Genomic DNA, 13,241 nt, shown 5'->3' with positions numbered 1-13,241 from the left:
TATTTATTCTATAGGTAAGTCCATAATATAAATTAAAAAGGGAAAAATTATAATATTAAAAAGTTTAGTATTTGGATTACTGTTGGTATCGATCTTAACCCAAGCCTCAATATCTTCTTTTTGTCTAAGAGAAAAATGGATAATTTTCCAATCAAAATATTTTCTATCGAGATTTCTTTCTATATATAGAATATTACCTTTTCTTAGATAATTATTGATATGAAGATTGCCGAGCATATCAAAAAAGTTGTGTTTGGACGTGTTGGAATTAGAAGAAATCTCTAGGTTCTTATTTACTTGAAAGGGTAATCTAGAAATAAAAGAGTCATTNTTTATGAATGATTGTATGCTTTTGTTTGGGATTTCCTCAATTATATTATTAAGAAGATTGATACTAATAATTAGTTGTGTCATCAGGGCACTAGAGCTATTTCTCAAGACATGTGGCTAATAATGTTTTGAGCTTCTCTTTTGAAATTTTACGTGTCTTTACACAAATTTGCACACACACCAAAAAAGTAGAAACGGCTGTGTTGACAACATACAAGGAAAGATTATTAGAGTTGACGTATAATGGTTGCAACTTCACCCCTACATGAAAATTACTAAAATAAATACTTGCAATTTCATCCTACATACTTCCGTGCAATTTCACGCTCATCAAAAGTTTTATCCTCTCTTTATTCATGGGCTCAACTCAACCAAAGAAATTGTCTTTAAAATAGCTAAATGAAAAGTCAAAGTATAAAATTGGTTGGATCAGACGCCACTAAACTCTTCATATAAAATTCTTTTATTTTATGATTATGATAATAAAAATTAGATATTTTCTTTTAATTTTCCGTACACTTTCTTATGAGTTACTATCGTCACCAAAGAAGTTGAAACCTTAGGCCACTTAGATATTGAGAGTTGAAACTAATAAGAGGAATAATAGTCGTGAAGGTTAAGTCGTAGGAATCCAATCGGCGGGTTCTACAGACTTGTCACTCCCTGATCACGACGTGTTAGCAAAAGTGCAAAGATGGCATAACAAGGCAATACTTTATCTTGAGTCACCCAATTTTTTTCTTTCTTCTTTCTACCAAATAAATACCGTAAAATATCATCGCAATTTAATATAAAATCAAATACTAAGCGCGAGTAAATATTTTTCTTATGCCACATATATTTATATATCGTCCCACCAATTATATATTTCCCTATATTTCTGGCGCAAGAGAAGGGCGAGTGTCTCAATATCTATCCAACCAAGCTAATATACTGTACCAAAACTACTGAACTACTACAAATGTTTTGCTCTTCCTTGAAGATACAAAGGTTCTCTCTATATATATATATATAGTCTAAGCATTTTGCACTTTGTTTTTCTATTAACCAAACTTTGACAATCGCCTATGACAATCATCTTTTATCTCTTCACCATCTGCTTGTCATGTCTCTATGTGAACTCGGATTCCATCAGCCGTTCTGATTTTCCAGAGGGCTTCATTTTTGGAACTGCTTCTTCAGCTTATCAGGTATATATATATCACTTTAATTACTTTTTTCGCCCTTCTCTTCTTTTGCCCCTTAATTTGAACGTACTGTTTCTTTTGCTCTTGCAGTTTGAAGGTGCAGTGGATGAAGGAAACAAAGGAATTAGTATCTGGGATACCTTCATCAAGAGACCAGGTCATTTTCCAGTTTTAATCCTTCAATGAAATATATCGTCTTTTTTAGAAAAAAGTTAATAATATATATTTTGTTTCTGATTCCATAGGAAGAATACTGGACTTTAGCAATGCGGACACAGCAGTGGATCAATATCATCGCTTCCAGGTAAAATCATGGACCTTAATTAAGCTACATTGATTGCCAAGTACAGTTTTTTTTTTTATATGTAAATTAAAGTTATTCATTTTCGGGGTACTTCAATTCATTTTGAATTTCATATAGTACTAAACTTTATTAAAACCACATGTAAGCATGCTTTCGGCTAAGGATTATCTTTGCACAGAAAAACCACGATATTTGGAAAAAATTAAAGGTGCGGTGTATGGACAAGTAGGGTTACCTAATCATTTCATAATTAAGCACCGATTGATTAAAATAAGAGAACACACATGGGACTTATCATCTTTAAAAGATAAGAGTAACAGTTGCTTCCACATCAGGGTATTCTCTAGGAAAAAACTATACAAAAAAAGAGCCCTCTTGTCAAATAAGTCTCAGCTTTGTCGTTATTTAACTAACTAATACGAGGTGACTTTGACATTACAGAGTGACATAGAGTTGATGAAGAGAATAGGAATGGATGCCTATAGATTTTCAATATCTTGGACACGAATATTTCCAAGTAAGATTTTCTCTTTTATTGAGACTATTTTTCTTCTTATTTTACTCCGTAGCTAACATGTAGCATTATATGTCACAGATGGAACAGGGGAACCAAATCCAGAAGGAATCCAATACTACAACAATCTCATAGATGCCTTACTAGAAAAAGGTTTCATTAAGTAACTTACTATCTACAAACCAAACTTTATACAGATGAAGAAATTCATTTTATTGTAATATCAGGAATTCAACCGTATGCAACACTGTTTCACTGGGATCTACCACAAATGCTTGAAGATTCGTACGAGGGATTTTTGAGCAATCGTATAATGTATGTATACTAACAATCATACAATCTTTCAGAAGTGAAGTACATATTTTCATCTGATAAACTCTATTTCGTTACAGACATGAATTTGAACGATATGCTATTACTTGTTTCAAAGCATTTGGGGATAGAGTAAAGCATTGGATCACCTTTAACGAGCCTCACGGTTTTACAATTCAAGGTTATGACTCGGGGGTTCAAGCTCCAGGAAGGTGCTCTATTCTTTTCCACGTTTTCTGCCGTAAAGGAAAATCGTCTATCGAGCCATATATTGCAGCACATAACATTCTGTTGTCTCATGCTGTTGCTTATCATGCTTACCACAAAAAGTTCAAGGTATATGTTGATGACTACTAAATTAAAAAAAGAGAAGGAGAATAGTATTTGGACATTCTGTTCTTATTCACCTAGTATTCCAGGCAAGTCAAGGAGGCAAAGTGGGGATAGCATTAGATGCTAAATGGTATGAGCCACTTTCAGATTGCGAAGAGGACAGAGCTGCAGCAAGTAGAGCAATGGATTTTGGACTTGGCTGGTAATTTTAGTCATGTACTTAACTTGGGTGTGAAGATAATTGAGTGTAACATAATGATATAACGAAAATAAAGTGACTCAGGTTCCTTGATCCACTTCTACTTGGGAATTATCCTCTTTCAATGCAGAAGTTGGTGGCAGAAAGACTGCCTGAGATCAATCCAGAGGTGTCAAAACTACTGAAGGGGTCTTTGGATTTTCTTGGCATCAATCACTATACCACGTTATATGCTCGGAATGATAGAGCAAGGATCAAGAAGCTTGTATTGAATGATGCTTACTCTGACTCTGCTGTGATAACTACCCGTAAGATATCAAAAGTACTACTACTATTTCATTTGGATGATAAATCAAGAGTATTAACTGATGACCCTTTGTTTCTTCAGCTTTCAGGCGTGGAGTCGCAATTGGAGAAAAGGTATGCTTAGCTAGTTGCTTGTGGGACTTCCATATTTGCTTCAAGTGGTGATTTTTTCCTCAAGAGCATGTCATCCTCCAGGCTGCATCTGGTTGGCTACGCGTTGTCCCCTGGGGCATTCGGAAATTAATGAATTACATCAAAGATAAATATGGAAACCCGTTGGTGATTATTACTGAAAATGGTAAGAAATGTCATCCTGCACAAGTAAGAAATAGAACATGTGTAACACCCCAGCCCACAGTGATATTGTCCGTTTTGGGCCTAGGTCCGCACGGCTTTAAAATGCGTCACTAGGGTCTAAGGCATGTTTACTTATATACCCAGCATGTGGGATTCGCCTACATACACCCCCTTACGGACTCAGGGTCATCGCTGAGATTTGCCCCACCACAGTTAGAGGTTGCACGCGGAGTGGCTCTGATACCATATCTAATAGCCCAGCCCACTAGTGATATTCTCCGGTTTGGGCCTAGGCCCCACGACTTTAAAACACGTCACTAGGTTCTAAGGCCTGTTTACTTATATATTCAGCATCTCTCCCGTGTTTTGTCGATGTGGGATTAGCCTAAGGTGTCACAACATGAGTGATAATTTTATTGATTGCAGGTGTGGATGAACCTAACAAATCGCATATCGCATTAAATGATGCTTTACAAGATGACAGCAGAATAATTTACCACAGAGACTATCTTTCAAATCTCTCTGCTGCCATAAGGTGCTTACTAGTCAGTTGGCTTCCCTGTTCTACGCTTTGGAATAATCATCTATTTCCTGGTTATTCTGCTCATACATCTAATTTAACAAAATGTCAAACTAATGCAGGAAAGACAACTGCAATATCAAAGGTTACTTTGTTTGGTCACTACTTGATAACTGGGAATGGAACTCAGGTTATACTGTACGGTTTGGACTATACTATGTAGACTTCAAGAATAATCTCACAAGGATACCAAAATTCTCTGCTAAGTGGTTCAAAAGCATGCTGACGTCAAAGAGAAACCTGAACATAGAATAAAGAAATTTGCTTAGTTCGTTTGAATACGCTGATGACAGAAGCAAAGACAATACTGTAAAATTTGATCAATGTACATTAGTATCATTTCTTGTACATTTTATGACATAAGATACCGTAAAATTGGATCTATGTACATTAGCTTTCATAGCCTGTAAATTTTGTACCAATAAACAAAGAATACAGGACTCAGTTGAATGCAGTTGTTCAATAAAATACAAAAAAAATTCAGAGGAACATGAAGCAATTGATGTCTGTTCTCTTTTCTTTCTCCAGGTCCAGCTATCCCTTTCTGTAGTTAAGGGTATAGAGAATGACAACAGGCTCTGCAGATTTATGTCGCATAATTTGCTCGAGTAGATTTGAGATTCCTACGATCAATGGTGGATTAAGTAGAAGGAAGGGAGTTTAAGTAGAAGGAAGGGAGTTCACTGGACCCCTTCTATCGCAATTATACTGCACAAATAGGGTAAAAATTAATTTCTTTTTATTAAATGTAAGTTGTTGAATCCCCTTGACATGAAGAAAAATTCTGATGAATTGGCAAAGGAGTTCAAAATTTGCCAAGTTCAAATCTCGTACGACATTCTATTATTTTTTATTTTTTAAATATCCTTGTATAAATTCCTGACAGCAAACTGTTCTCTTGGAAAACTAACTTTTGGATCAGTGCCTTTCCTATAAAATGTAGTAAATCCTTTACATCCCAAAAGCAACAGATTACCAACCGATCTTTTATTACTTGCGTGATCCCACGTACTTGTACGTGCGTTTAAGAGCCAACAATGTGCAAATCTTGCTTGACGAGTTTATAAGACAGAACCACTACTGTGTAGGACAGATTCCAAGTAAAATAGACTCAGGGAATTGCCCCTCCTCTGCCAATCGTGTCAGAACATAGATGGAGATGGACTCAGAAAAATGGCATATCCGCCACGCTCGCGTCATTCTTCAATCCATGAAGGAGGGAGTTACGCACGCGAGAGCGAGAACCCCAAAACTAGAGTAATTATGGCTTTCGTGAAGCCAACTTATGGTGAATATACCTACTTTTGAACATGATCAACGGAACAGAGGACTCTGCATCGTCCGTTCATCTTGTGTCTGTTAGTAGGCTATCTTCGTGCTTTTTGAACTTTGCAGCTTGCGGTCCCGTCCAGAGGCCAAATGTTGCTGTAAACTACCTAGCAGAAGCTGCATTTATACTCCAACCCATAGTTTAGAGTCTTGTTTGGATGAGAAAGGTCTTCTCGCTGATGTTTGGAGTGAAAGATGACCTCTAGCTATCCCCGTTAAAAATCTTTTTATAACCAAAAATAAAAAATAAAAAGAAGACATAAGCAATAGACTTTTGAGTGCAGCATCCAGGAGCAAAGAGAAATTGGTATATTCAGGACATTTATTGCTATAATCTAGAGGTTCCGTTGCAAGTGCCATTATGGAGAAAGAGCCAATCACCACCCATGAGAGGCAAAGAACCACTCAGCTAAAAGCCAAAAAAATGAAAGAAAAATAACGACCATACAGCGAAAAAAGTTAGTTCTGCATCTAACTCCATATTATCAAGGTTGAAAACAGTGACGGCAAAGCATCCATTTTCGCCGTGCGTGGAAGAAAACGGACAGGTTGATAAAAAGAAAAAACCGGATACCATGTAGAGAAAATGCACTTTGATCTTTCAAGGCCCTGCAAAATACATGTCACCCAAAATCCAAGTTAATGTCACATGCAGATGCAGCCAGTGACTGCTGAATGCCAAAATCATCTTACCGCTCAAAATGACCCTGAGTGAAGAAATTAAGACTTTAAACACTTTCAAAAACGGCTTTATTTAATTTACAAGCCTCGTCGGTAAGCCCTATTCAACCAAAAGCATCAATACTTCTACCAAAAGAAACTGTAACGCACAGTGATGTAACTTCGGCAAATTGAAATAACTTCAGGGACATGGATAATTAACGGCGTTTCAGGACGACAACCATAATAGCCATGATTGCCAAGCCGATGAAAGATGCTCCCAACGTCTTTTCCATGGCGCCTAATTTAGCACTTCCATCAGCTTCAATAAAAACCTTGTTGCCTCCGAAGAGATTGTTAAAGTAATCTGATAAGCTGCTCATCATATCGATCACTGTTTGTGTCACTGTACGTTTAACATTCTGCAGAAAACCTGTAAATGAATTCTTGGATTTAGACTCTTCCGCCTCAGATTTGGAAAATGCACTCCTTGGAGATGACTGAGAAAAGGAATCAGTATCAGCAACGGACTCATCCATCTTTTGATCCGAGTCAGGAAAGGATGCACCTGCAATAATGGGAATATAGTAAGAAGCTTGGACCATGATGAGCATTTTGAAGAAAATCAAGGACATTCATTTCTCACTGGTTTTCTGTGACTCGAGGAATTCTTGAAGGGCTGGATTCTGCAGTACTGCAGTCCACACATTTGGGTCACAAGCAATTGAAGCAACAACACTCTGGGAAGCGAGAAAAATGAAATTAACATTAGCAAACATGGAGTACTCGTGACCTCCGGACACTCCTAAGAGCTTCACAAAGTTGTTATATGTGGGCACTCGGATGCCAATATGAGGAACACTAAAAAAATAAAAAAGACACAAGCAGATTCTACTTCTAATTCTATAGCACCTACCCGTCTAGGCCGCTTCGTGTTTACGCCTCGTGATAAAATTTGCATAAAGAAACCTAACAACACCAGCCCTTTTCAAACCCGCAAAATTGAATATCATGGCAAATTACAGTAAATGAATTTTCAGAAAATAAAATAAATACGCTGATGCAATCCCTAGCAGGTGAACTGCAGGGGCAGGGGACGTTATCTTGTACGTCATTGACATTCTAAGAGTCAAAATATAGTCATGTTAACCAACCTGCTGCTTCTTTGAAATTTAAAGATAGCATCTCACAGATCAATATTCCACTCTACTGAGATAGAGCTCTTCTACAGATGTCAACATCTAGCGAGTAGTGTCAAAAGAAAAGTCAAATAAGCTCCATCCTACTGCACACTGGCAAGGATGAACAGTTATAAATTCTCTAGTCATTCACACCTCCAAGAAAACATCCTCTGTTCAAAGAGATTTCACGGGTACAAGTAGGGACTGTTTATACAGTTTAATTTTGTATTTTAACTAATATTTGATTCAATTACTGTTGACCAGATCTTCATATTTGGTCAAATTGAACAGTCATATTCATTCCTCATCCTAGTAACTGCTTATACTAAAAAATTAGAAGAAATAATTGCTATATCAACTTATCAAGTGTCCCTGTCAGGAACATATAGTGGTAGATAGGATAGGAAAACTCAAAATTTGTAAACATAAATGACAAAGCAGAAAACCTGAGCTGCAGGAGTTTCACTTAGAAACCTAAATGCCTGTATAGCATGTTTCGGCGCGGACGGAGTAACTACAGTCTCGCTGACAACACAGGCTTTTGAGAAGGGCAATAAGCTTGAGCCGGAAATACAAGAACCTCCATAATCACTAGCAGGTTGGGACAAATATACCCTGTAAATTTAAGAAGCATTTTGAATTACCACTATGTTAGTAGTTGATCGCAATAACTATCAGATCAGAAAAATATCTTTTGCACAAATATAACGGCAGAGTGACATTAAGAAGTCAATATCACAACCAAGTACAATATCTCCACCAAATCCCAGGCCATAAATCTTTGGATGTGGCCAAAGGTTCATGGTTAATAGTAGTATGAAAAGATTAATGGTACCAAAATTATCAGCAGATGAAAAGATTAATGGTACAAAAATTATCAGCAGCGCGAGAGCCTAATTGACAAGCTATTTTCATTTTTGTATTCCATACAAGGAATTCAGCATGAAGTTCTTTTTCCTTCTCCTTTCCCTTCATCCTTTACAGGTCCAATACTAAGGTATGTCACTTCACTAACACAGTCACAGAAACGAGAGCATCTGAACTCTCGCAAAGTGTCACACAACTATAGTACTTACGAGAATGTGCAGCTCATGACACGAAATAAGTTGAAAAGGCCCTTTCTTTTTTTCGGTAAAAACTTTCCGCACCTGATGTTTATAGAGGCAGATTCAAAATTTAGGCTCCTAGATTCAACGTTTAAGGTTTTTAGTATTGAGCGCACTGTATTTTCAAAATTATGGGTTCATATACACTATTTAATGCAAATTTTAGTGAATTATTACACATGTGCTCAACGACAAAAATAATGGTCTCACATGAAGCTGGTAACACAATGCATCCCCCTCTGGATATTTACACTACTCAAATGAATACATGATACATGTTTTAACCTACAATCTTATCACTAAATCATAGTTAATTAGACACCTTATCACCTTAATTTATGAAGTAGCCACGGTAGAACAGTATGATTTTGGTCTAAACACCAGGTTTGGGTACGTTTTAAACCTTTTTTGAGGGGTTAATCCAAAGGCCTTAACAGCATAAATGCCTTACTTAACTTCCCTCCTTTTACTATCGCGTGTCAATATGAATAGTAAACACAACCCTGCAGAGCTTATTTGCAGTCAGTTCCACAGACTAAAAGGTGCCTCCTTTCAAATTTTACTTCGTATTGGGATAATTCCATGCTACACAGAAGTGAAGCAACATAGACAACATGTCCCGTTTTATTCTACCGAGTAAAAACAGATTGAACAAAAGGTTTAAATAGCACGATCTTTAAAGAGTGTTCTCAATCTAACCAATCAACCAGGGGCGGATTTAGGGAGGCTCGCCGAAAAATTACACTGTATATATAAGGCAAAATCTGTTTTTTACCTCTATATATTAAGTTTTGAACCCCCTTAACACAACCCAAAAGTGTAGCTTAGTGGTCAAAGGTGTTCAAAACCTTTCTAAGGTCATAGGTTCAATTCCTACTAGCTACAATTTTTTTTTGAACCCCCTTCGTGGAGTTCCTGCCTCCGCCACTGCAATCAACGGAGTATTCACTCATACTTTGCAATTGAACATTTATCATAAAGCATCCCATTGTATTGAAAGAAAAACAATAGCAACTAAATTTAGTACAGTAAAAGTAAAAAATTCTCGTGAAGGAGAAATTAGATAGTTAAAGCGTACTTTTCGAGAGCGTCTTTGAGATCAGAAGTAGCCTCTGTAGCTTCCTGGAGAGAAGGCGCTCCACCGAATACGACTCTTGGCAGCGGCTCACCAGACTTCACGATCATCTCCTCCTCGCCGCCGGTCATCTCCCAGTCATCAAACTCCGACATCTTTTGCACCGGAGACACATCGACTGAGCCACCATGAACCACGCCGGACTTGACATCTTCCGATGATGATGTTATCGCGGACACCGACACCGGACGAACGACGTTACGTGCGGCTGTATAAACTGGATGCTCCGCCGTTACAGAGCGGAAGCCGCTATTCGCGACGGTGACTCCGGCTACTTTCGCCGCTGCTCTGAACGCTCCGCCACCCATGATTTTCGTGATTATCTCTCTCTTTCGAATTCGATGAAGAAAATATGTGACCCAATTCTTTAGGAACGAAGAGAACGATTGCGTGTAGGTTTCGTGATAAGAGAGGAGTCCGACGATGACACGTGTCAATGTGTTGCTTAGTTAGGAAGATCTTTGTTGTTCGGATATTATTCCCAAATAAAGAAAAAATTGACATGTGATTTTTTTGAAAAGTTGAAGATTAATAGATCGTTCGGATTGGCTTAAAAAAAGTGATATTTAAGCACTTGTGCTTTGAAGCACTTTATAAGTGCTAGAGCTTGTTTTATAAATAAGTAGTTACGTATTTTTATAAAAATGCTAAAATCGAAAAAAAGCTGTTGAAGTGTTTGACAAATAAGTGCTGGTAAGCACTTATTTCTGTTAAGATGATTGAAATATCCTAAAAGCTGTTAACACTATAAAAAGATAATTATTATAATATTTTATTCTAAATTGATGCATATACAAATAATTTATAATATAGTTCATTTTTAATTTAAATTGATTACCTAAATATAAATTATTTATTTAAATAAAATGCAATAATTAATTATTTGACCAAAAAAAATGATTTTTCGCTCATAACTTTAAATTTTAGGGCGACATGTATACTCATTGATAGATTTTGATTTAAAAATATAGTTTCACCAATTAAAAAAGGAGGGATTCAACAGCAATTCTTTTTTAAATATAATGGAACCAAAAAAAAAACTAAAAGAACACTATTTACAAAATATTAGAATCTGTCAAACATTTTATTTATAAAGCTAGTGTTAGCTTTACGGTTAAACATCAACGAAATTGATAAATTTTGGAATATGACGGCAGAAAGATTGAAAACAGCGATTGCACATGGATTTAATTAGTAAGGGAAGGATATTTTTGGGTTTAGAAAAAGTAAAGGGATAATAGGGTAAATTAATTGGTCAAACATAAGGAGCTTGTAAGCCAAAAAGTAATAAATTAGGGTGGACCAACTTATTGCTTTTATCTTGTTTTGGGTATTTTAGCTTATTTGGCTTAAAAGCACTTTATGATTTATCCAAACACGCAAATAAGCTCAAAAGTGCTTTTAAGCTAGTTTGACCAGCTTTTAAGCCAATCCAAGTATCCTCTAAGTTTAATTAAAAAAGATTGGCATTGCTATCAAAAATATAAGGGAATATATATATTCCTAAAATATTTAGTTAATGTTTGTGTTTAATTAAACGTATTTTAACTGATATCTCATACCTAAAGAGAAAATGATGAAAAAAGAATAAGGAGAAAATAATTAAAAAGAAAAATGGATAACTCATCTCCGGCACTTTCTGATGAAGTTTATCAAGCATCGTAAAATATGTCGTAAGATTTCAACTTTACTTATACACCAACTTCACCAAAATCACGATCATGGTCTAATGTAAACAAATTATATCTTTATTATATATTTAGTACTCCAACATAAAGTCATGAAAGATGAATTTACACTTTTGGTGTTAATAATAATTAGTATTAGTATCGGAGCGATACACGAATATTATTAAAAAATATAAATCATATTAAAGTAAGATTTAATTTATTTGAGCATATTTGATCGTACATTTTAACAAAAGGATAGTTATCATCTTTTTTTTAATGTATGTACCCAGTAATAAAACTATATATTAAATTTAATAAATCATATAATCTATTGAGATATTTATCAAACTATTTTCATCATTTTCCTTTCCGGTTCAAGTTAGTTAGTTGTTTCATTTCCGGTTCAAGTTAGTTAGTGGAGTTAGTTGGTGGTTAGAGTTTGTTACTTGCCAGTTGTGCATGCACATGTATATATATACTCTTCTCAGAATTAATAGATAGATTTTGAGCTTCTCTTCTTTTCATTTCTTCACTTTGTTTTGGAATGTTCCTCAACTGCCATGGCTCCCATGGCTGAGTCCCATTGCTGTGTTTTCAACTTCAATCTTCTCATGGTATCAGAGCGAGGTTGATCTCGCGGATAGATCTCATCACTGTAATCTCTTCTTATCTGTTCCTTTTTTGATTTCACTATGTTTTCGTTGTTTCTTAGATCTGATCTAGATTTCTCATCTAATCTGCTCGTTGTCGAGTTCTCTAGTTGCTGAAAGTTGAAATTCCTCCAATTTTCTCCCCCAATCGTTTTTCGTCATGGCTGTAACCGATCAAGGCAACTCGACCGGTGTCGAGACTGCTGCAACTGTCACTCCGACGGACACAGGACTTGATCCTAGTGATCCTCTGTATCTTCATCCATCTGACAACCCAGGAGCTATGCTGGTTTCAACTGCATTCGATGGGATAGGTTATAGATCTTGGAGGAGAAGTGTATTGAGAGGTTTGTCTGTGAAAAATAAGCTAGGCTTCATAAGCGGAGAGTGTAAACAACCTGATACTTCATCACCTCAATTTCGACAGTGGGAACGTTGTGATAATATGGTAACGTCTTGGATTCTAAACTCACTCTCTAAGAAAATTGCAGACAGTGTGGAATATGCAAGCGATACTGTTGAACTTTGGAAGGAATTGGAGGATCGATATGAGCAAACTAATGGAGCTAGGTTGTATCAAATTCAGAAAGAAATTAATGATCTCTCCCAAGGAAACCGAGACATCACTGCATAATACACTAAATTGAAGAAACTCTGGGAAGAACTTGCTACTTTGAGCAAAAGGAATCAGTGCAATTGTGTTTGTAATTGTGGAGCAAAGGAGAGCATATATAAGACTGAACAAGATAGGAGGCTAATACAATTTCTTATGGGATTGAATGAAGTATACACAGTGGTTCGAGGAAGTATACTTATGATGAATCCATTGCCTAATCCAGCACAAGCTTTTTCACTATTAGTTCAAGATGAAAAGCAAAGAGAGATCAAACCTAACAACCACTTAATTGTAGACTCAGCTTCACTGAATGTAGGGACCTCAGGGCAGAATTCTTTTAGAACAAATTTTCAAACTGATAATAATCGTGGGACTTCTAGGGGGAGACTCATATGTGACTATTGTAAAAGACCAGGACACAGTAAGGAAAGGTGTTAAAAGTTACATGGTTACCCACAGAATTATTCTACTCAGAACCTTGCTCCTAGAGAATTCTCTAATAACCGCAATTATGATCAAGGTCAAGGTCCTA

General features: G+C 36.3%; 3 protein-coding genes across 4 annotated transcripts; 2 read left to right on the top strand and 1 right to left on the bottom strand.

Moving 5' to 3' along the window:
• LOC109228888 (putative beta-glucosidase 41) lies at window positions 1,220–5,193 on the top strand. 2 transcript variants are annotated; one of them, XM_019394134.1, is made up of 14 exons: window positions 1,220–1,320; window positions 1,466–1,520; window positions 1,608–1,674; window positions 1,763–1,821; window positions 2,263–2,338; window positions 2,417–2,488; window positions 2,563–2,650; window positions 2,728–2,983; window positions 3,067–3,182; window positions 3,264–3,487; window positions 3,568–3,599; window positions 3,681–3,783; window positions 4,209–4,317; window positions 4,425–5,193. In XM_019394134.1, exons 1-14 carry the CDS (start codon window positions 1,292–1,294, stop codon window positions 4,615–4,617), a joined length of 1,479 nt encoding a protein of 492 aa, XP_019249679.1. In that variant the 5' UTR covers window positions 1,220–1,291; the 3' UTR covers window positions 4,618–5,193. The 2 variants fall into 2 exon arrangements, with proteins under 2 accessions (XP_019249679.1, XP_019249678.1); XM_019394133.1 differs by having other exon boundaries at window positions 1,220–1,520.
• LOC109228889 lies at window positions 6,270–10,238 on the bottom strand. The gene is made up of 4 exons (XM_019394135.1): window positions 9,717–10,238; window positions 7,979–8,147; window positions 6,998–7,091; window positions 6,270–6,919 (listed from the first exon to the last, which is right to left on the bottom strand). Exons 1-4 carry the CDS (start codon window positions 10,079–10,081, stop codon window positions 6,570–6,572), a joined length of 978 nt encoding a protein of 325 aa, XP_019249680.1. The 5' UTR covers window positions 10,082–10,238; the 3' UTR covers window positions 6,270–6,569.
• Window positions 12,254–12,727, top strand: LOC109229934. Its single transcript, XM_019395475.1, has one exon. The coding sequence runs from the start codon at window positions 12,254–12,256 to the stop codon at window positions 12,725–12,727; it is 474 nt and encodes a 157-aa protein (XP_019251020.1).

The sequence above is a fragment of the Nicotiana attenuata genome, chromosome 7, assembly GCF_001879085.1.
Source record: "Nicotiana attenuata strain UT chromosome 7, NIATTr2, whole genome shotgun sequence".
Lineage (NCBI taxonomy): Eukaryota > Viridiplantae > Streptophyta > Magnoliopsida > Solanales > Solanaceae > Nicotiana > Nicotiana attenuata.
This window is presented reverse-complemented; position numbering and strand designations above follow the sequence as displayed.

Coding starts and splice junctions, on each gene's coding strand:
- LOC109228888 (XM_019394133.1), top strand. CDS start 1,398: ATGACAATCATCTTTTATCTCTTCACCATCTGCTTGTCATGTCTCTAT. Junction 2,984..3,066: donor CTTACCACAAAAAGTTCAAG/GTATATGTTGAT, acceptor CTAGTATTCCAG/GCAAGTCAAGGAGGCAAAGT. Junction 3,183..3,263: donor ATGGATTTTGGACTTGGCTG/GTAATTTTAGTC, acceptor AAAGTGACTCAG/GTTCCTTGATCCACTTCTAC.
- LOC109228889 (XM_019394135.1), bottom strand. CDS start 10,081: ATGGGTGGCGGAGCGTTCAGAGCAGCGGCGAAAGTAGCCGGAGTCACC. Junction 8,148..9,716: donor CTCAAAGACGCTCTCGAAAA/GTACGCTTTAAC, acceptor TTAAATTTACAG/GGTATATTTGTCCCAACCTG. Junction 6,920..6,997: donor CCTCGAGTCACAGAAAACCA/GTGAGAAATGAA, acceptor CCATTATTGCAG/GTGCATCCTTTCCTGACTCG.
- LOC109229934 (XM_019395475.1), top strand. CDS start 12,254: ATGGCTGTAACCGATCAAGGCAACTCGACCGGTGTCGAGACTGCTGCA.